This window comes from Nerophis lumbriciformis, linkage group LG21, assembly GCF_033978685.3.
Source record: "Nerophis lumbriciformis linkage group LG21, RoL_Nlum_v2.1, whole genome shotgun sequence".
Taxonomy (NCBI): Eukaryota; Metazoa; Chordata; class Actinopteri; order Syngnathiformes; family Syngnathidae; genus Nerophis; species Nerophis lumbriciformis.
Window position 1 is genome coordinate 16,704,872 of NC_084568.2, and position 23,210 is coordinate 16,728,081.

General features: G+C 38.4%; 1 protein-coding gene across 1 annotated transcript in view; it reads right to left on the reverse strand.

Moving 5' to 3' along the window:
- LOC133621024 (uncharacterized) overlaps positions 1-23,210 on the reverse strand; it is a 32,823-nt gene that overhangs the window by 6,385 nt on the left and 3,228 nt on the right. Inside the window, exon 2 of the mRNA XM_061982804.1 lies at positions 1,088-1,301. Within this exon, the coding sequence (XP_061838788.1) occupies positions 1,088-1,301 (214 nt within the window). The remainder of the gene's footprint in view (positions 1-1,087; positions 1,302-23,210) is intronic.

Consider the following 23,210-nt stretch of genomic DNA (forward strand, 5'->3'; position numbering starts at 1 on the left):
TTGTATTTTAGTGAAGTCATTTACAAAAGGTAAACATGGCAGGGCACAAGGAGCTACACAACAGCTAAGCACACAATAGCACACAAGCTAGACATACGTAATAATACAGTACATTGCAGTCTAAAACATGACATTTGTCGATACAAACAAGTATCAAATAGTTGTAGATGCATATTACTAACAGATACCAAAGACTATACAAATGGGACCCAATACCTCCCTGCTTGGCACTCAGCATCAAGGGTTGGAATTGGGGGTTAAATCACCAAAAATGATTTTGCTCCCCTCACCTCCCAGGGGGTGATTAAGGGTGGGTCAAATGCAGAGAATAATTTCGCCACACTTAGTGTGTGTGTGACAATCATTGGTACAAAAATAAAATAAAAATTAAATAAAGTCTCCCAGGCAAAAGCGTATTGGGAAGTATCCAGTAACAAACGTGTCCGCATCGTTCAACACACTGCATCATAAGTCTAATTTAATGTATTATTGTGGCCACTAGGTGTTGCCAAAAAAAAATGCTACAACACTTCAATTTAAAGACAGCAAAAAGCATATTCCAGACAGTTAATAATAAATAGATTAGTTCTCTGTTTGACTCATTTCAATTGATCAAGCCTTTTCTAACATTCCACGCTACAAAATAAGCATGTATGATTCGTGTTGATATGGTATCGGATTGTTATCGGTACCGGACGATACTCAAGGCTCCAATATCGGTATTGGAAATGAAAAAGTTGTATCGGGACACCTCTACTATTAGCATAAGTTCCAATAACTCACTCTTGTTACGAGTCATCCTCGGCTTGGGAAAAATGAAATAAAAGTTGCCTGAGATGTGCCAATACACATTATAGGTAGTTTAAAATGATCAGATTTAGAGTTTAAAAAAAAGAAGAAGAAGGATGTCAGGTTATTTTGAAAGAGGTCCAACAAGCGGCGGATTTGGTGGAATGGCCCATATACTAACCTACTTAAGGTAAATAGGAATGTGCACTGTTTACCACATGTCCAACACAAGGCAGACGTCAGTGAGGGAACAACAACAATCACACGTTGTGCTTTTTGAGAAGGGGGTGACACTGACCCACTCGTAGACCAAGTCCCATTGCAGTACTCAAATTCCTTGAGCCTTTCGACACCATGGCTCCTCCGTCCACTTCCTCCTCCCGTGTCTCCTCTCCCTTTGTTGTCTCGGCCATCACAGGGTCGTGGGTGACAGTGGTGGACGTCCACACGGAGGTCTCCGACGGGTATTCGCATACCTGCTCCAGCCGGTCTTCATCAAAACACACCTTCCCCTGTTAACATTAAAGTGGATCATTTGTATTTTAGTGTATTTATTTACTCACAATTTCACACTATTTTCGATGTGTGGTTTGTTACACTTTTTTTTTTTTGTGTGCAAAAACACACCTCTGAAGCTGTAGAGACGAAAATGGCCAAAATATTTGCACAGTCGATTGCCGTGTAGGGGTTGTAAAAACCAGGGACTGGCTTGTGTGAACGATATGATGTATGTTGTGGAGTAATATGAATGGGAAATTAATGTTAATCTTGTATGACATGCATGACTGGGATTTGAAAAAGTAATACTTAAAACATTAGTCAACAACATAACTACCGTTTGAGTAAAGCACTAGACTCCTCACGTTTGGGTTTTTATTTGTCTTACTTGTTCATGATTCATATTGCTGTGTGGAGGCCAACTCGCTCTTATTGCGCATCTGACCGTTGATTGGGCAGCTGCTGCATGCTGTCAATCATTGTCAGGTTTGCAAGAACACAGCATGAGAAGGTTAATCAACGTCAGTCAATGAGGCCGTTTTTCGCCTGGCGCTAGTGTTTGACTTGCCTTCTTTCAATAGCAAATACTAGGGATGTCCGATAACGGCTTTTTGCCGATATCTGATATTCCGATATTGTCCAACTCTTTAATTACCGATACCGATATCAACCGATACCGACATCAACCGATATATACAGTCGTGGAATTAACACATTATAATGCCTAATTTGGACAACAGGTATGGTGAAAATAAGGTCCTTTTTAAAAAAATTAATAGAATAAAATAAGATAAATAAATTAAAAACATTTTCTTGAATAAAAAATGAAGCAAAACAATATAAAAACAGTTACATAGAAACTAGTAATTAATGAAAATGAGTAAGATTAACTGTTAAAGGTTAGTACTATTAGTAGACCAGCAGCACGCACAATCATGTGTGCTTACGGACTGTATCCCTTGCAGACTGTATTGATATATATTGATGTACAATGTAGGAACCAGAATATTAATAACAGAAAGAAACAACCCTTTTGTGTGAATGAGTGTAAATGGGGGAGAAAGGTTTTTTGGGTTGGTGCACTAATTGTAAGTGTATCTTGTGTTTTTATGTTGATTTAATAAAATAAATTTAAAAAAACAAAAACGATACCGATAATAAAAAAAAAACGATACCGATAATTTCCGATATTACATTTTAAAGCATTTATCGACATCTCTACACTGAACACGGGAAAACAGCAAAACTCAAAATAAATCAGGGCGTGATGTGACAGGTCGTGACAGTACACCTACTTTGAGACAAGAGCTACAGTAATGCATGGTTGGTTATGGTTTGAATTCATATCCAACAATTGCAACAATGACTATTTATTGTCTACTGTGTTTCATTTTTTAATGATTTCTGCTGGTGGTGTGCCTCCGGGTTTTTTCAAAGAAAAAAATGCGCCTTGGCTCAAAAAAGGTTGAAAAACACTGCTATATATCCTATATAATTATTACATATCTGTTATATTTTATATTTCTACTACGGTACATTTTTAGTCGACTTTATACCTTTTGTTTTCGCCTTTTTTTGTGCCCATGTGTGCATTATCCTTACCATCCTTATCCTTTCCATCCTTTGTAACTGAGCTACTGTGTGGAACAATTTCCCTTGTGGATCATTAAAGTTTAAGTCTAAGTCTAAGTCACATCGTACCCTAAACTATACTGCCATCTAACATCTTGAAGTTGCAACTGCATGTAAGGACGACTATATAATACTTGCAGATGAGACTCGGAAGCATAAGAAATCAATATGTTAAAACTGGACAGCATACTGTTGTATATTAAATGTTACATTATAAAGTGAGATTTATCTTTTATAGGAATCCACATGTATTACCACATGAACACGCAGAGAATCACCAAAAACTGGCACCATTGAATCATGTCGATTCAAATGTGAAAGGTATCAGTATTGCTGCACACTTAAAAAATGTAAACAAAAAGGCCTTTTGTATGACGTCTTTGACAAACAAGAGGAGACCGGTTGCTTGGACTCAACCTTTGCAGAATTCTGCCATACGCTTCTGTTTGATGTTGAAACACCTTCCATGTAATGTCAAGTGACAATGTGGGGCTTAACACAGCAGGAGCACGCCCTCAGAATAGACCCGGTCTTCGTTTCGCAACATGTTATCTGTTCTGGGAAAGAACTGCAAAACTTCCCTTTTGACTAAAGACTTGTTTACGGAGTGTGCTCAGTTAAGTTCGAGTAGTATCAACAGATTTAGGAAAGACTAAACCAGCTCAACTACATTACACTCAGGGGCCGGAGTCTGAAAGGCAGACGCCAAGTTACCTTTGCTTCTCCTCTTTGGCCGTCTGCAGAGACTGTGCATTAGAGCAAGTGGACCAATCCCAGTGAGTCAAAGAAGGCTTATCCTAGCTATCTGAACCTGATTAACCCTGGCTAAGTCAGCACATGCGCGGAATGAGACGTGGCAACGGAAAGAGTCAGGCCACATTATAGCGGTGATCAGACTTTTGGGAAGTCACAATACGACGTCATTACCACCGGCCTGTAAAAGTAGGACTTTTACAGACAGATAGAGTTTTCAACTTTAAATACTATATCAATATGAGGCCCAAAGCAGATTTTAATTTGATTTTAATTAGAGATGTCCGATAAATGCTTTAAAATGTAATATCGGAAATTATCGATATCGTTTTTTTTATTATCGTATCGGTTTTTTGTTGCTGTTTATTTTTTTTTTTTTTATTAAATCAACATAAAAAACGCAAGATACATTTACAATTAGTGCACCAACCCAAAAATCCCCCCGCCCCCATTCACACTCATTCACACAAAAGGGTTGTTTCCTTCTGTTATTAATATTGTGGTTCCTACATTATATATCAATATATATCAATACAGTCTGCAAGGGATACAGTCCGTAAGCACACATGATTGTGCGTGCTGCTGGTCCGCTAATAGTACTAACCTTTAACAGTTAATTTTACTAATTTTCATTAATTACTAGTTTCTATGTAACTGTTTTTATATTGTTTTACTTTCTTTTTTATTCAATTTTTTTTTATTTTATTTATTTATCTTATTCAATTTAATAAAAAAAAAAAAAAAAGGACCTTATCTTCACCATACCTGGTTGTCCAAATTAGGCATAATAATATGTTAATTCCACGACTGTATATATCGGTATCGGAATCGGTTGATATCGGTATCGGTAATTAAAGAGTTGGACAATATCGGAATATCGGATATCGGCAAAAAGCCATTATCGGACATCCCTAATTTTAATCTGATATGATACAAAACCCAAAACCAGTGAAGTTGGCACGTTGTGTAACTCGTAAAAAAAACCAGAATACAATGATTCGCAAATCCTTTTCAACTTATATTCAATTGAATAGACTGCAAAGACAAAATATTTAATATTCGAACTGAGAAGCGTAATTTTTTTTGGTAAATAATCATTAACTTAGAATTTAATGGCAGCAACAAGTTGCAGAAAAGTTGGCACAGGGGCATTTTTACCACTGTGTTACATGGCCTTTCCTTTTAACAACACTCAGTAAACGTTTGGGAACTGAGGAAACCAATTTTGGGCACTAATACACCCCCATACCATCACAGATGCAGGCTTTTGAACTTTGCGCCTATAACAATCCGGATGGTTCTTTTCCTCTTTGGTCCGGAGGACACAACGTCCACAGTTTCCAAAAACAATTTGAAATGTGGACTCGTCAGACCACAGAACATTTTTACACACTTTGCCTCAGTCCATCTTAGATGAGCTCGGGCCCAGCGAAGAGAATGCCAAGGTTGTGCAAAGCAGTAATCAGAGCAACCGAATGAAAACACATTGAATGAGAAGGTGTGTCCAAACTTTTGGCCTGTACTATATATATATATATATATATATATATATAAATATATATATATATATATATATATATATATATATATATATATATATATACATATATATAACATTTATGACACTGCTTGCTGTATTTAAACGGGACAGTGGCCAAAATGCCAAAACACTCAGGGTAGTTATACACAATATAGAATAAAACTACTTTCTTTCTTAATTTCACAATTTTAGTCATATGTTATTTACATTTGGAAAAAAAAGAAGCTTAATTTCAGCTAAAATAATAACACACAGTAAGGTTAGTGTGAAATGATCCTTTATACTTGTATTTTAGTCGAAAAAATGTACTGTATTTCTAGTCGACTAAAACGTCGAGGAATTTTGTCAACTAAAACTAGACTAAAACTAAAATAATTTGGATTGCTAAAATATGAGTAGACATTTTTGTCAAAAAAACTATGACTAAAACTAAATTAAAAACTGCCATCAAAATTGACACTGGTCTGGCACATTCAACTTAATTTAAAAAAAAATTTTTTTTTTTATTGTACTTGTATAGCGCTTTTCTACCTTTAAGGTACTCAAAGCGCTTTGACACTACTTCCACATTTACCCATTCACACACACATTCACACACTGATGGAGGGAGCTGCCATGCAAGGCGCTAACCAGCACCCATCAGGAGCAAGGGTGAAGTGTCTTGCTCAGGACACAACGGACATGACGAGGTTGGTACTAGGTGGGGATTGAACCAGGGACCGTCGGGTTGCGCACGGCCACTCTTCCACTGCGCCACGCCGCCTTTAATGGCAAAGATTACTTCCTGACCAATGCAACACACCATAGTCTGGACCAGTGGTCCCCAAACTACGGCCCGCGGGCCAGATACGGCCCATCCTAGGGTAGTCCCGAGTAAAAAAATAAATATATATAAAAAATATTTTTTTAAATTATTGTTCTTTTTTAATCTGTCCTTTCTAGCCTATCCATCAATCCATTTTCTACCGCTTGTTACTCTCAGGGTCTCCAAGCTGTTTAGGCAAATCATATTGTCTAAAAATGCATTTTCCCATTGTTAACGTGACGTCATCACGCTCTTTCAGTCAATTAGTGCACGAGGGAAAAAAATGGCGAAATCGTTGGGGAAACGTAAAGTAGAGTCCGAGTGTAGAGTTTTTAATCATCAGAGGATATATGACTTTTTTTGGTTCAGTGTAAGGAAAAGCCAGTTTGTCTAATCTGCAATGAGACAGATTATATATATATATATATATATATATATATATATATATATATATATATATATATATATATATATATATATACAGTATATACAGTATATATACAGCATATATATATATATATATATATATATATATATATATATATATATATATATATATGGGCTTCACGGTGGCAGAGGGGTTAGTGCATCTGCCTCACAATACGAAGGTCCTGAGTAGTCTTGGGTTCAATCTCGGGCTCGGGATCTTTCTGTGTGGAGTTTGCATGTTCTCCCCGTGACTGCGTGGGTTCCCTCCGGGTACTCCGGCTTCCTCCCACCTCCAAAGACATGCACCTGGGGATAGGTTGATTGGCAACACTAAATTGGCCCTAGTGTGTGGATGTGAGTGTGAATGTTGTCTGTCTATCTGTGTTGGCCCTGCGATGAGGTGGCGACTTGTCCAGGGTGTACCCCGCCTTCCGCCCCGATTGTAGCTGAGATAGGCTCCAGCGCCCCCCGCGACCCCAAAAGGGAGTAAGCGGTAGAAAATGGATGGATATATATATATATATATATATATATATATATATATATATATAGCCTGGCTCCTGGCAAAACATTTTTTTAACCCAATAATTTTTAACCCAATTTTTTTAACCCAATACGGCCCCCGGGTCAAACAGTTTGGGGACCCTGGTCTAAACAGTACTACAGGGATGTCCAAACATTTGTCCACTGAGGGTGGGTGGCACACTGAAAATTCAAATTTTTGATACATTTCATTTTCAAAGCCAATATAATATACAGATTTTGGAAAACCCCCCGAAAAAACAGCCTGCATGTCAGCAAAAAAAAATAAAAAAATGCGCAAATGAGGTGATATTACCCGTACTGTGCTGTAATTGGTTAGGGTGAACAAATCAAGCGCTCCTTTTCTCCGACTCGTGTTGTAACCTTCCCCGAGGCTCATTGTAAACAAACATAGCGTTGATCGATTGGGAATTCTTCACATTTTTAGAGGAAGACATTCCGTGTGCTATTTGCACTGACTGTTTTGAAAACATTCCATATGACGGTAAAAACCATCAATCTGTCAATCCTTTCCGTGTCCGGGCCAGGCAAGGTTCCCCGCGTTGAGTCAAATTAAAAAAGCTGCCCTAAAGTCAACCGCAAAGAAAAGTGTGCACAAATTATATTAAAATTTTAAAAATAATACATATAAATACCGTATTTTTCGGAGTATAAGTCGCACCGGAGTATAAGTCGCACCTGCTGAAAATGCATATTAAAAAACGAAAAAAACATTTATAAGTCGCACTGGAGCCCGGCCAAACTATGAAAAAAACTGCGACTTATAGTACAAAAAATACGGTAAGTTAATTGTTGTCTATATCTTTTTTTTTTAGAAGCAGGAAGTTATCTGTATTGGTATTGGCTTAGAAAAAAAATCCTCCATCTCTAGTTTTTAGTATCAACATTTCAACTTATATGTTACTTTACACCAGATGTGTCCACAGTGTGGCCTGGGGGCCATTTGTGGCCCACACTTCGAGTTTTGTGCCCGCAGCATATTGTTGGGGAAAAAAACAACAGTCAAAATTTTACAAAAAAAAGAACAAAAACACATCATGTAATTAAAAAAAGCTAAAATGCTGGTACTAATTATTATTATTATTATTATAGTTTGTCACCTATAATGTAAAGCTGAAAAATGTTTTGACTTTAGATATAAATACAGTCTTTTTTTTTTAGCAATTTTTGTACAAATAAAAAAAAAGATCAAAATGGCCCCCGCACACTTTGATTTTTCAATCTGCGGTCCTTGTTGAAAAAAGTTTGAACACCCCACCTTTACACCTACACTCCTGCCATCTAACTTCTTGGAATTACAACTGCATGCACAGTCTACTAAATAATACAGTACAGTACAGTACTGGCAAATGAGACACAGAAATGCAAGAAAACAAGATACCTGAGCAGCACAACTCAGTGTTAAAAGTTAAAGGAGCCTTATGTAATAATTTCATGTCAAGTCATCATTAAATGGCCCCTTTATGTCAAAATCATGTTCTTTTTGAATACCTCTATAACTGAAAACAGTAGTTCAGCCGGGATATGCTCAATCCAAAATAAGATTTACAGCCCTGAAATGTTCTTATTGTTTTCATTTTGATGCCCCGTCCTCCACCATCTGACCAATTAGAATATCTGTGAGTGTGTTACATCCAGGTAAGCCAGTTACGCACCACCCTCTTTGTCTGGCTACTGCCTCCGGTAAAGTTGCTAAACATGTCAGACCTTAGTAAATCTAAAAGGCGTCGTTACGATTCTCAACTTATTCATGACAAAGCCAGGAACAAAACGAGGATTTGCATCGGGGGAGCCTTTGAAAGATGGAGACGATTGAAGGCGGAGAAGATTTTTTCATCTAACGCCAAACTGCTAATTTCCTCCTTGATAGGTAAGTCAGGCATTTACGTTTTCTTATTACTTGTAATAAATGGAAATGGACATTTCGTATGTAAACTATATTGTCCAATACAGTCTATGATCTTGTCTAACAAAGCTAGTATGTTCGTGCAATGAATGCTTAGCATGCTAGCCCGGTCAATGACACATCAACATATAGGCTAACGGGGGAAATATATGCCCGTGAGCCTGTATGTCGATGTGTTATCCAACCGACAGAGAACAGTATATTTTCGACAAATAAACCTATGTGGATATGGGTAGTGTCAGTGCCTATTTCGTTCTCAATATGCTGATACGCTGAGGAAATGGGTTCCAACATTAGCATGGCTGTCATGGCAATGTGAAACGTATGGAGACAGCCAAATCACAAGATAAAATAATTCCTCATTCGTGTTTGCATATTGTGGACTACATGTACCAAGTTATATGGCAATCTGAAACGTTTGAAACAGTAGCCTATAGCAGTGGTTCTTAACCTTGTTGGAGGTACCGAACCTCACCAGTTTCATATGCGCATTCACCGAACCCTTCTTTAGTGAAAAATAAAAAATTTTTTTTTTTTCAAATTCAAGAAAAAGTTACATGTTTTTTTACTGGTGCACAAAATGAACCGTGCATGAACATCACCTTGTTCAAAGAACAAAACCAACACAGTGCATGAACTCACACATTAACATGGATTGATTAATAACGTGGACCCCGACTTAAACAAGTTGAAAAACTTATTCGGGTGTTACCATTAAGTGGTCAATTGTACGGAATATGTACTGTACTGTGTAAACTGTACTGTTTCATATAATGTATTCTCTTCCTTTGCAATCTGCTAGTAAAAGCTTCAATCGATCAATCAAACAACCTGCAAATCAGATGGAAAATTAGAGGGAACATTGTTTGGGGGTATCCATAATACGCTGATAGGGAGAAGTTTTTATTTACACGATAAGTCCGATGTGTCTTTACCTCCGTGGCAGAGGCTCCGCCGAACCCCTGAGGCCGACTCACCGAACCCCTATGGTTCGATCGAACCCAGGTAAAGAACCACTGGCCTATAGGCATTACTTGGTAATATGTCTCCTCTTTAGTTTTGGGCGTACATTAGGCTTCCAAGCATGCTCTACTTTCTTTTTACCAGTACAACCATTGCTAGCGTTGGTTGTAGTTCGTTTTAGTCTTTGCTTTCTGATAGTACTGACAATAACCATATGATTGCCATTTGTTGTAATATTGTATGCAGGCATGATGTACTTCGTCCTGAAAATAGCCTAATTCTGTGTAAAAAGTGTTGGTTAGAGATTTGTTATTGATAAACGCTTGTCTATTCAGCTATTATGGCCCCAGCACCTCAACCCCTAGTCAGAGGCAGTGGAAGTTTGATGTTCCTTGGAGTAGCCCAGTCCATCGAGCTGGATTCGGCTCCGTATCAGACAACCTCAGTCAGGGAGAAAGGGAGGGGACTACACAATTTTGACCGTGATTGCAGTACCATTTTTGGCCAGATTATTACATATGGCTCCTTTAAATCCTTTTTTTTTTTTTTTTAACGAAACATGTATTAAGACATTTGAACACATACAAACGCACTGAAAATTGGTACCGCTGAGTACCGGCATCATTTCAAAAGTAAAAAGGTACCTATCCCTACCCACTAGTGTGCTCTACCATTCAGGCTAGGACCACCCCTGTGTGTCGAAGGGAAGTGAAGCTCGAATGAGGAAGTGAGGTTTTGTTAGCAGGGGTTTCCGTTTCAACGAGGCATGTGTCTTTTCTTTCTGGTCATGCTGGCACATTAGGGGCACCAAACAGAAACAGGCTTTCATCTCACTTGTAGGGCCTTCATTGTAGAGAATAAAGAGAGTAAAGCGGGGGTCAGCAACCCGTGGATCTACGCGGCTCTTTAGCGCTGCCCGAGTGGCTCCCTGGACCTCTTTCAGAGATGTGTGAAAATGAAAAAAGATGAAGAAAAAAAAAGTTTTTGTTTTAATATATTTTCTGTAGGAGAACAAACATGACACAAACCTTCCTAATTGTTAGAAATCCCCCTGTTTATGTTATACATGCTTCACTGATGAGAGTACTTGGCAAGCACCGTTTTGTCCTACTAATTTCAGCGATCCTTGAACGCACCGTCGTTTGTTTGCACGTACAACTTTCTCAGACGCTGCCACAGAAAGACGTGTTTTATGCCACTCCTTCGTTGTCTCATTTTGTCCACCAAAGGTTTTATGCTGTGCGTGAATGCACAAAGGTGTGCTTTGTTGATTTTATTGATTTGCTGGAGGGCTTATCAGGCATATTTGGTCAATCCATCTCTGCAGGCTAATCAATGCTAACATGCTATTTAGGCTAGCTGTATCATTATGCCTCGTTTGTAGGTATATTTGAGCTCATTTAATTTCCTTTACTTATGTTCTCTGTGTATTTAATTCATATTTGCATGTCTCATGAAACATTATCTGTATGTAATATTGGCGGCATTTCTCATAGTTGTTTGTGTGCCATGTTGTTCCAGACCACAGCAAACATTACCGAGCTTGCAAAGATTGTAATAAATCCATTGAAGGAAGACAGCCCGCAAAGCTATACACATGTATAGCTTTGGCCATTCCGAGCCAGTAATTTCCAGAAGTTATCTCATCCTGTGAGAAGCCTCCATTTTACTAATGATTTCCAATGTTGCAAAATTGAGTAGAATGAAAATTTAAATACAACATTTCTGTCAACGAAGAGTTGCGTCAGCCTTTGATAGTAGGCTAATATAGCTAATATAGACACTTACATCATGTGTTGCCTTCATTATAACTAGGGATGTCCAATATTATCGGCCGATACATGCTTTAAAATGTAGTATCGGAAATTATCGGTATCGGTTTCGAAATAATCGGTATCGGTTTCAAAAAGTAAAATTTATGACTTTTTAAAACGCCGCTGTGTACACGGACTTAGGGAGAAGTAGAGAGCGCCAATAAACCTTAAAGGCACTGTCTTTGTGTGCCGGCCCAGTCCCATAATATCTACGGCTTTTCACACACACAAATGAATGCACGCATACTTGGTCAACAGCCATACAGGTCACACTGAGGGTGGCCGTATAAACAACTTTAACACTGTTACAAATGTGCGCCACACTGTGAACCCACACCAAACAAGAATGACAAACACATTTTGTGAGAACATCCGCACCGTAACACAACATAAACACAACAGAACAAATACCCAGGCCCCCTTGCAGCACTAACTCTTCCGGGACGCTACAATATACAACCCCCGCTACCCCCTGCCACCCAGCCCCCAACCTCAACCCCGCCCCCCTCAACCCCGCCCACCTCAACCTCCTCATGCTCGCTCAGGGAGAGCATGTCCCAAATTCCAAGCTGCTGTTTTGAGGCATGTTAAAAAAAATAATGCACTTTGTGACTTCAAAAATAAATATGGCAGTGCCATGTTGGCATTTTTTTCCATAACTTGAGTTGATTTATTTTGGAAAACCTTGTTACATTGTTTAATGCATCCAGCTGGGCATCACAACAAAATTAGGCATAATAATGTGTTAATTCCACGACTGTATATACATCGGTATCGGTTGATATCGGTGATTAAGAGTTGGACAATATCGGAATATCGGATATCGACAAAAAAGCCATTATCGGACATCTCTAATTATAACACTTATAAAAGGCTTTTTTATTTTTTGCGGCTCCAGACAGATTTATTTTTTTATTTTTGGTCCAATATGGCTTTTTCAACATTTTGGATTGCCGAACCCTGGACTAAAGAGAGCTGTTTGAGAGATATTTGACTAGTCAGCAAAAATGGTTCAATTTGGGTATAATGGTATTGTATAAAGCAGTGACGTGCAGTCACTAGAGGCAGGTGAGGCGGGGCCTCACCTGCCATCATGGAAAGAAAAAAAATGTAAAAAGAAAATTTTTTTAATTAAATTGTTATATGTATCCAGTGATTATACTATAACGTTATTTTCCATTTAACTTCACCAGTTTTAGATTATTTTCATTTAAAAATCGCTGAATTTTTACATTTGCCGTTTAAATACTGAGAAGAGACGGTGCGGTGAACAGCAGCCAGTTGAGGCACGTCACTCAGTTGTGCCTCAACATGGATTGCTGACTCGGCTAACTGCTGGCCTGCTGTGCAGTGAGACAGTATTGCTATATGAACTATATTATACATTTTCATAGTTTAGTTAGATGAGGTATATAATGTACAGTGTATTTTGTCAACAACTGTATGTGTGTAACGTATTTCTTGTGCTGAGCAATCGTAAAAAACGGCTGCAAAAGACGCACTGGCTGAGGCTCGCAGTAATCCCGCCTCCTGCACCCCCGCCGTAGAATGCAACCCCTGACGGGAGTGTTATATCAACTAAAGCCCACACTTAATCTTTCCACGTGCAAGATTGAGTCTATTTAAAAAAGTTATTTCATAAGAAGCCAAAAAGTGCAAAAAGATTAATGTTCGTGTTGGAGGAGTTGTGAATGACTGCAGGGCCACAACATTAGGTACACCTGCAGACTGCAGGTGTACCTAATTCACAACTCCTCCAACACGAACATTATTGTTTTTTCACTTTTTGGCTTCTTATTAAATAACTTTTGTAACCTATTTTTATGGGCTTTCCTCTTTGTGATGTTAAGTTCCTGTTATGCGCTGTTATACAGTATATGCCTTGAGCTCTTATTTTGAAGGCGCTAAGAGCGGAAGTGATGACACGTTGGAGTGGAGCGGAGGTTTTTGAAAGAAGGTAAATAAAGTGGTCCTCGTGTAAACTGGAGCCTCCGTGTTTGTTATTTTGTAGTTTCATACAGTATAGGCGACATTTATAAACCCTCGGTTACACTTTTTTAAATAGATTCAATCTTGCACGTGGAAAGTTTAAGTGAGGGCTTTAGTTGATATAACACTCCTGTCAGGGGGTGCTTTCTACGGCGGGGGTGCATTAATCCAGCACAACAGTGGCGCATGGACTTCATTTATAAATAAAGGTAAGGCCATAATAATGTTTTTTTTATTAAATGTGCTTTTTTGTGTGCTACAGTTTGTATGTGTAAAGTTAAAGTTAAGTTAAAGTAGCAATGATTGTCACACACACACTAGGTGTAATGAAATGTGTCCTCTGCATTTGACCCATCCCCTTGATCACCCCCCGGGAGGTGAGGGGAGCAGTGGGCAGCAGCGGCGCCGCGCCCGGGAATAATTTTTGGTGATTTAACCCCCAATTCCAAGCCTTGATGCTGAGTGCCAAGCAGGGAAGAATGCTGGTATGAGCTTTTAACCATAACCCGTTAACTGCTGCCAATCAAATGGTGAATAAGATACTCTTTACGGTTCATATGTTTGTAAATCTGACTGTGATGAAGTCAGTGCCTCACCAGCCATGAACCTCACCGCACGTCACTGGTATAAAGGTATTAGCGTTACAAAAGCTTTGACATCATTGCCTGATTACAAAAATACATACTGTGTTAGTTTTTGACTGTATCTGCAGGACTTCTACCTAAATTACTTTGAGGCCATTTTTTTTTTTAGGACACGCCACTATTATTCATATTTTGTATATCCTCCTGACAACCGGCGTCCTCTACAGTGGACAATTGTGTTTTTACATAACAATGTAAACAAAAAAAGCAATTCTAAAATGTGTAACTGTGGCAAAATAAATGTTTCATCCCTTCAAATGAAACATTTAAATAAAGTCATAAAGGTGTAAAATTAAACGCAATATGTAAACACGAGTCGAAGATCGTCACTCTCCATATGAGAGGAGCGCTCTGTTGTTTTAAAAGACACACAACAAAGATTCTCTATTTGACAAGACTAAGTTACCCCAAATTTTGCTTTAGAAGTTTTGGACTGAATTTGGGCCACCGGTTGAAACAGTTCACAACGTGACGTGCTGTGAAGCTCGAGGCGGACGAGGCACTTTGGGGTTAAAAATGATAATATTAATTTTGTATTCTCTCATCAATGGTAATCCAGGCTAAGAATTAAAAGGATAACAAGCAAACAAAGATAAATATTTACTTTCATCATTTTTTTAAATCGTATTTATTTATTTTTATAAAATCAAAAGCAATTTATATGTATGGCAAAAGCTCTTATACATGTAGTGTACATTAATTATAAAAGTCTGATCACCTTTGGTTTTGTCTAAAAGTTTAGTTTGGAGATGTTTTTGGCTTTGTATATAAATACTGTATATATATCTAAGAAGTGCAATCCATCTAGTGCACTTGTCTACGTGAATATGCAGAATATGTGCTGGTCATCAGTACGCCCACAATACCGGGAGGCAAAAAATGCAAACGTAGCTATTTGGCACATGCAGTGTGATTCATCAAGGCTAAAACTGTTCTGCGGTCGCTGTGTTGCATCTATATTTAGTATGTCGAGAAAGGACATGCAAATTGGCAGAAATAGCTATGAGAAAGAAAGTATTAATGCAGCTCCTTCATTCTATTTGTGCTTGTCAACATATATGGACTGTCAAAAATCTAAAATATTAGCCATATTGTCTGTTAAGCAATATCATTTTATAATTTTTATCTGCTGAATGACATTAAGGAATTAATAAAACTGATTGAATTCATGCGTTATATTTTCCGCTAGCATTTTTTAAATGATGTTCGTTTTTCCATTAATCTGAAAGAAAACTCTCGCAATATGCATTTTCTTACGCATGGAACATTCCAGCGCACGTTCGCAGTTAATGCCAGCATCTCCCAAGGGCGCATCTTCAGCGCGTTCAAAAACCGGGTTCCATTGTAGATGCACTGCAGGACTGCTTCTAAAATGGCCATAAAAAGTGGTGCATAATGGTCTGCTGCATGTTCCAAAAGATAACAAAACAGCACAGGTAGGCGGAGCCTTTAACACCACAGTAAATGAGTGTCTCCATGGTGACAGCTGCGTAGTACACGATAAAAAAAACGGTTTTGAATAAGGCGGTCCGCACCAGTTGGGCCTTAAGAGTACTACAGTGCCTCTAAGTATGATTGTTCTGTATTTAGAGTCCTATTAGCAAGAATAACAATGTCACACTGACATCAAATACATTACCCAGGCTGTGAGTTTTACAGTGTAGAAGGTTGTGGTGTAAAAAAGAATTCTCAAATATTGGTGACATTGTGACAAATAGAAATAGCCACACCCTCAGCTGACTGCTTGCACGCTAAAGCAGACAGGAAATACATGCTTACGCACGAAATGAGAAAACAAACACAGCAATACCTCAACTTACAAGCTTAATTGGTTCTGTGACGGAGCTCTTAAATCAAAACACCTGCGGCTCAAATGAACATCTCAAATTAAAATGGAAATAAATCCATTTAATTTAATCCCCAAACAGAACAATTTTAAAATGTAACATGCCTTTTAAAAAAATGCATTAAAATGTAATATCAGAAATTATCGGTATCGTTTATCGGTATCGTTTTTAATTTTTATTTGTATTATTTTTTTTTTAATTAAATCAACATAAAAAACACAAGATACACTTACAAATAGTGCACCAACCCAAAAAAACATCCCTCCCCCATTTACACTCATTCACACTCATTCACACAAAAGGGTTGTTTCTTTCTGTTATTAATATTCTGGTTCCTACATTATATATCAATATATATCAATACAGTCTGCAAGGGATACAGTCCGTAAGCACACATGATTGTGCGTGCTGCTGGTCCACTAATAGTACTAACCTTTAACAGTTAATTTGACTCATTTTCATTAATTACTAGTTTCTATGTAACTGTTTTTATATTGTTTTACTTTCTTATTTTTTCAAGAAAATGTTTTTAATTTATTTATCTTATTTTATTAATTAAAAAAAAAAAGTACCTTATCTGCACCATACCTGGTTGTCCAAATTAGGCATAATAATGTGTTAATTCCACGACTGCATATATTGGTTGATATCGGTATCGGTTGATATCGGTATCGGTAATTAAAGAGTTGGACAATATCGGAATATCGGATATTGGCAAAAAGCCATTATCGGACATCCCTAGAATGTACTACTAACAACTACAGTAGTTTTATGAAGTCACTTAATAATGATGTCCAGCATTTACACTGGCGAATGGATTTTTACGGTATTTCCTTTCAGCTACTTCAGTGTCAAATACACCATCAGCAGCTTCTCCGTAATTTTATGGATACATGTCCACCGTTTAGATATTATTTTAACATTCTTGGCTGGCGTTAGACTCATTCTGCTTCAGTATGTTGCGGACTAGCAGTGATACGCTCGATTTAGTTTGCCAAGTTGGAGAGTCGCTTGTCATGTTTTTGATCATTTGTTTCTTTATTTCATTAAATATAATCCACTTTGTCTTCTCAGCACTGTCCTTTGCGCTCACTTTCTTCCTTCTCATGCTTGGAAATCTAAGTTATGTCGATTTGTAGCTATGAGCTAATGCTATCGAGTAAGACCAGATACTTTGGGCAGCTCCTCCGGGGTACACCGTGGCATTCGCTACGCCAACTGAAGGAGGGGATGCTTGTAACTCAAATAATTGCTTGTATGTTAATGCGTAACAATTACCCGAGAGACTGTTCTTATCTCAAAACACTCTAAAGTTGAGGTACCACTGTATTAGGCACTGTATCTGTTTTTAGGATGTATTCATTCAGTGTCTATGGTGCACTGTATATAAACTGGTCACCGCACATCTCTGGTTCCCAACGGCAAAGCAAAGTGGTAAACACAGAATTCTGACTTGAACAAGCGGTAAAGCAGATCCCAGCAGGATTTTATGGCTAAGAATCAAGATGTTGTGCTTTGTAAGGCTTTAACCAGCTTAGGCCTGTCTCTGTGGTTGGGCCTCTCAATCAAAAGGGATGTTCTCCCAGTGAAAGGAGATTCTGCTCGACAAACAGAGTCAGGTGACTGTCCCGTCGTACAAGTTATACAATCTATGAATGAACAACACATGGTTTGGTTGCTGGACGATTCCTTGAAAGACTGTAGTCCATAAAGGCCAAACCAGAACATAGTCTACCAGTCAGGTCGACATCAGTGATCTCATGATATTCATTCGACTCAGGCGACTCAGTAAAGAATCTGGGTATTATCTTCGACCCAACTCTCTCATTTGAGTCACACATTAAGAGTGTTACTAAAACGGCCTTCTTTCATATCCGTAATATCGCTAAAATTCGTTCTATTTTATCCACTAGCGACGCTGAGATCATTATTCATGCGTTCGTTACGTCTCGTCTCGATTACTGTAACGCATTATTTTCGGGTCTCCCCATATCTAGCATTAAAAGATTACAATTGGTACAAAATGCGGCTGCTAGACTTTTGACAAGAACAAGAAAGTTTGATCATATTACAAGGCATAAGCGCACTAAGCGCTTGCTTGGGGCCCCGCGGCCACCAGGGGGCCCCCAAAAGCAATTAACAAAAAATTCTTATTTTTTATTTTTTGCATGTACGAGTCTGAATGATGATTTCTAAATGATCAAAGATATATTATTGTACAAAAACACAATTTTAGGTCAACAGAGTGCTGCTGCTGATCTAGGCCTAGTGATTCTTCCTGCCTCTCTTTAAATGTAAAGCTGCCTCTGCTGCACCTGTGACGTTTGCCGCCTGCCATGCAATGCCAGTGCGCACTGGGCATCAAAAGCGCAGATAGAGGCAAAACAATGTCACAAAAAAGGACATATCCTTCAGGTGCAGAAAAAGGAAGAAGAAGAAAGTGGAAGAGGAGAAAAAATGCCATGATAAAGGTATGTTTGCATGACTTGGTAATAAAAAGTTTATCAGAGAGATTTGTAGCTGTAATTAGCTTTAGCTAGGTGACCTTAGCTAGCTAGCGCGGTGCTAGCAATATGTTTTTAGCATCAGGTTACTAGTGAGATATGTTATTTGCACAAATTGTTTGCAGCAGAGCACGGTAATTTATGTGAGTAAAATAAGCATTATTTTTTACATCAACTCATAAGTTATGTGAAACTTCCCCAAGAGCATTGTTAAAATACTTTGGAGGCACAGAATCAGCCCAGAGCCAGTCCACATCCTCAGGCTCAACTGTGAGTGATGAATCAGGTGAGGAAAAGACTGTCACCATACAGTATACATTTAATTTCTTAGTATAAACATTACACCTGAAGGGAAATTAATATAGTCAAAGTATCTCATTAATATGTGTGCCTATATGTATGTATGTATGTATTTCATATTAGGTCCATCTCCATCCTCTACAGTGCTCTCTCACACACCTCCATCCTCTGTGCCCACTGTCCCCTCCATGTCTGAAACCACAGCTGATTTATCTAGTAAGTTAACTGCAAAACACCCTTTATAATTGCTCATTGTACTGCAGAACATTCTGAGATTAATAATTATGTCCAACAGTGCAATTTAATGACCTTATAGGTCCTTCTTTTTTAGTCATTGTCTTTCTTTGGTCACTTCCTCAGCAACTTCCACCACAACGTCCCCTTCACACCATGGACCTTCATCAGCTCCGCCAGTTGACCCAGCTGAGTGGCCTTCTTCCCTCTCAGATTCAGACAGGACTGAGCAGGTGATCAGAGGACCACTGTCTATTAAGGAGAACTTTTCATTCCCCAAACGGCATGATGGCCGAAGTTTTCATTATCATTATACCTACAGACAGCTAGTCAATGGGGAAAAAGTCAAGCGTAGCTGGCTGACTTATTCAAGAAGTAAAGATGCAGTCTATTGCTTTTGCTGCAAATTATTTTCCAAAAAGTCCTTAAAACTGGCAGCCGAGGGACAGCGGGATTGGGTCAACATAGGTGCACTGCTGAAACAGCATGAAAACAGTGAAGATCATTGTAGCAACATGGTGAAATTGAAGGAATTTGCCTTGCGTCTTTCAAAGGGGAAAACTATTAATGAATTTAACTTCAGTAGACTGCGCTCTCTTTGTACAAAGTAAACATTAAATATGAACAATTAACTAAAAATATAAACTAGTAATTAAATACTAATATGTACAAGACTGATGAGACAAGATGACACTTTTACTGTAAATACAAAGCTTTATCACTTGGACTGTTCAACCCCAGGCCACTCTTGTAGCTGAATGTTTTCTACATTTTAAGATTAGGAACCATATGTGGCACTCTGGACATCATTCGTTCATTCATTGGTATTATTTATGTTCTTAACTGGGCCACCCCCATATCTTTATAAATGACATGTCATTTGTAAAGACATGCCAGGCTGACAATAGGATAATGTAAACAACACTGCCAGAGCCGCAATGAGTTTATAGTAGGTGTGTGAATGATCAACAATCAATATTATTGGCAGAAATAGAGGGCCCCAAAATCAAATTTTGCTTAGGGCCCCATGGAGGCTTGGGCCGGCACTGCATATTACGCCTATACTGGCTCACCTGCACTGGCTTCCTGTGTACCGGTACTTAAGATGTGACTTTAAGGTTTTACTACTTACGTATAAAATACTACACGGTCTAGCTCCAGCCTATCTTGCCGATTGTATTGTACCATATGTCCCGGCAAGAAATCTGCGTTCAAAGAACTCTGGCTTATTAGTGATTCCCAGAGCCCAAAAAAAGTCTGCGGGCTATAGAGCGTTTTCCATTCGGGCTCCAGTACTATGGAATGCCCTCCTGGTAACAGTTAGAGATGCTACCTCAGTAGAAGCATTTAAGTCCCATCTTAAAACTCATTTGTATACTCTAGCCTTTAAAAAGACCCCCTTTTTTAGACCAGTTGATCTGCCGTTACCCACATATGCGGTCCTCTCCAAGGTTTCTCATAGTCATTCACATCGACGTCCCACTGGGGTGAGTTTCTCCTTGCCCTTATGTGGGCTCTGTACCGAGGATGTCGTTGTGGCTTGTGCAGCCCTTTGAGACACTTGTGATTTAGGGCTATATAAATAAACATTGATTGATTGATTGATTCTGACACTATCAAGAATCAAGACTTCCATAAGAATGGAGGATGACAGTATGCTGAACACTAACCCGTTTATGTTAACAAAACAAGCCATTGTTTGCACATTTACTAGAGACATAAAGGCATAAAGCAAATGGGACACACACAATAAAGGATATTTTTGTTTAGATTCTTCTGTTTTCATATTTTTAGACACCTATCTAAGAAAGCTGATGCGGTAATTTCTTTCAGTGGTTAGCAGAATATTTTCCACCTTAAAGCAGAGTGGAGTGCATAGGTAGTCTTGGTCTATTTACCTCGTTCTGTTCAAAGACAAAACCCAATGAGTACAACCTGTGTTTTTATTTGTGAAAATACACACACACACACACACATCTTATTTGGTTTCGATAGTGAGAAGAGGTGCCAGGAACGAGATGAAGCGAGAGTGGACGAATGTGTGTGTCCAAAATACACCCATAGGTTAACTTTCGGTTTCATTGGACAAGGAGGACAAAAGCACGTGAGCAGAGGGACAATTGAGAGTGAATGTGCCAGACTTTGTAGGGCATGGTCTTCTTTCCAGCGCTGGTATTGCTACTGTTTGTACTTATCAGTACTCCATTTGTAGAATAAATTGTTCATCTTCAATTTGCCTTATTCAGACACGCTTTGCCCTTTTAAAGGGGCATCTGAACAATAATAATCTTTAAAAAAAATAAAAAATTGCTGAATTTTGTTAATCGCTGTGGTAGATCAGGTCAATGCAGTAATAAATCGATTTCTGAGTTCTCCAGCTCACAAGTTTTTGGGGATACGAGCTATCTGTTGGCTAATCGTTATGCTTTAGGTTCCGAGCAGGTATTGGGGCTACAAGCCTCCTTACCACTAGTTGGCGTAGCAAATGCCACAGTGAACCCTGTAAGATCTGACCAAAATATCCGATGCTTTGCTCCCTAGCATTAGGCTTTTAGATAGCAAATCGACATAACTTAAGTGTTTTCCAAGCACGGGATCAAAGAAGGTGAGTGTGAAGGACAGTGCTTTGAAGAAGAAGCGGACGATAGTCATCGAAATTAAAAAAATAAATCATCAAAAAACATGACCGAAGTGTGCGTTTTGCTGACTTGATGAAGCGGTGCCAGGGTAGGAGCTTAGCACTTTGCAATCTGCACCATTCTAAAGCGCAATGAGTTGATAATGCCATTTTTTTTTACACAACAGACATTTATCTATGAACATATGGGGAAGCTGCTGATGGTGTGTTTGACGGAGAAGCATCTCATGGGCGGTACCTTAGCGGTAGATAGTACTTTATTGATTTCTTCAGGAGAGTTCCCTAAGGAAAATTACAAAGTAAATGCTATACATTTTATTTCCTAAAACTACTGTCGTGGTTTGTAGTACATTGTATTGTTATTTTTGACACACTATTCGTTATGTAGAAGTTAGTTTTTCTTACTAAAAAGCATGTTACAAGTTAAAATTGTAGTGTTTTGGGGAGGGGGACTCAGGATTCAATAATGTCATTTCTATTCATTTCAATGGGGAACGTTGATTTGAGATACATGTATTTGGGGTTAAGCGCTCCACACAGCACCAATTAAACTAGTAAGCCAAGGGACCACTGCACTGCCATGCTTTTATTTTGAAGCTTACTTTGCACGGAACAGGAAGTGTTCGCACTTTTTATTGCTCTAAAAACTAGACAGTAGTTTTGTTGCTGTTGTGGTTTCACGCTGGTTAGCGGTAATGATGAAGTTTACCACAACTAGGTTTGGAGTGAGTACCGGTGTTAATGATTAACCGGGGTAAATATCCCGGTGGTTCGTGATGCCTTTTTAAATTTAAATTATCGTAAAACCATGATTGATAATTGCACTTTGATAATTGACTGGTGACACTGCTGATTTCCTGCAGAAGCAAGCTCGCTAGCAGCTAGTGCCACTAATTACTCCCAGTTTAAATGCTAACATGAATACAACACAAATTAATGTCTGCACACTCCAAAACCGTTACAAATGAAAACAGAAGAAGATATCGAAGAGACATATTTAAACAAGTATGTTAAAATAACAATAATATGTCTCTGAAGGAAGCCAGAACAACATTTAGTTTCTTCCGATAAGGAACGTTTATGTGTGTTTATTTATTTAAAAATGAATTAAAAAAAACTTTGTGAGCATATTCAACAATACTGTGATAATAATCACTGGGATCATTTTGGGCACAATAATCGTGACTAGGGATGATGTTTGATAAGAAATTATCGAGTTCGAGCCTATTATCGAATCCTCTTATCGAACCGATTCCTTATCGATTCTCTTATCGAGTCCAGATAAGTTGTTGTGTATGGAAAAAAACACACAATATTTGCTCACTTTTATTATATAAGAAAAAAATTAAATCTAATAAATAAATAAATATTGACTGTTGTTA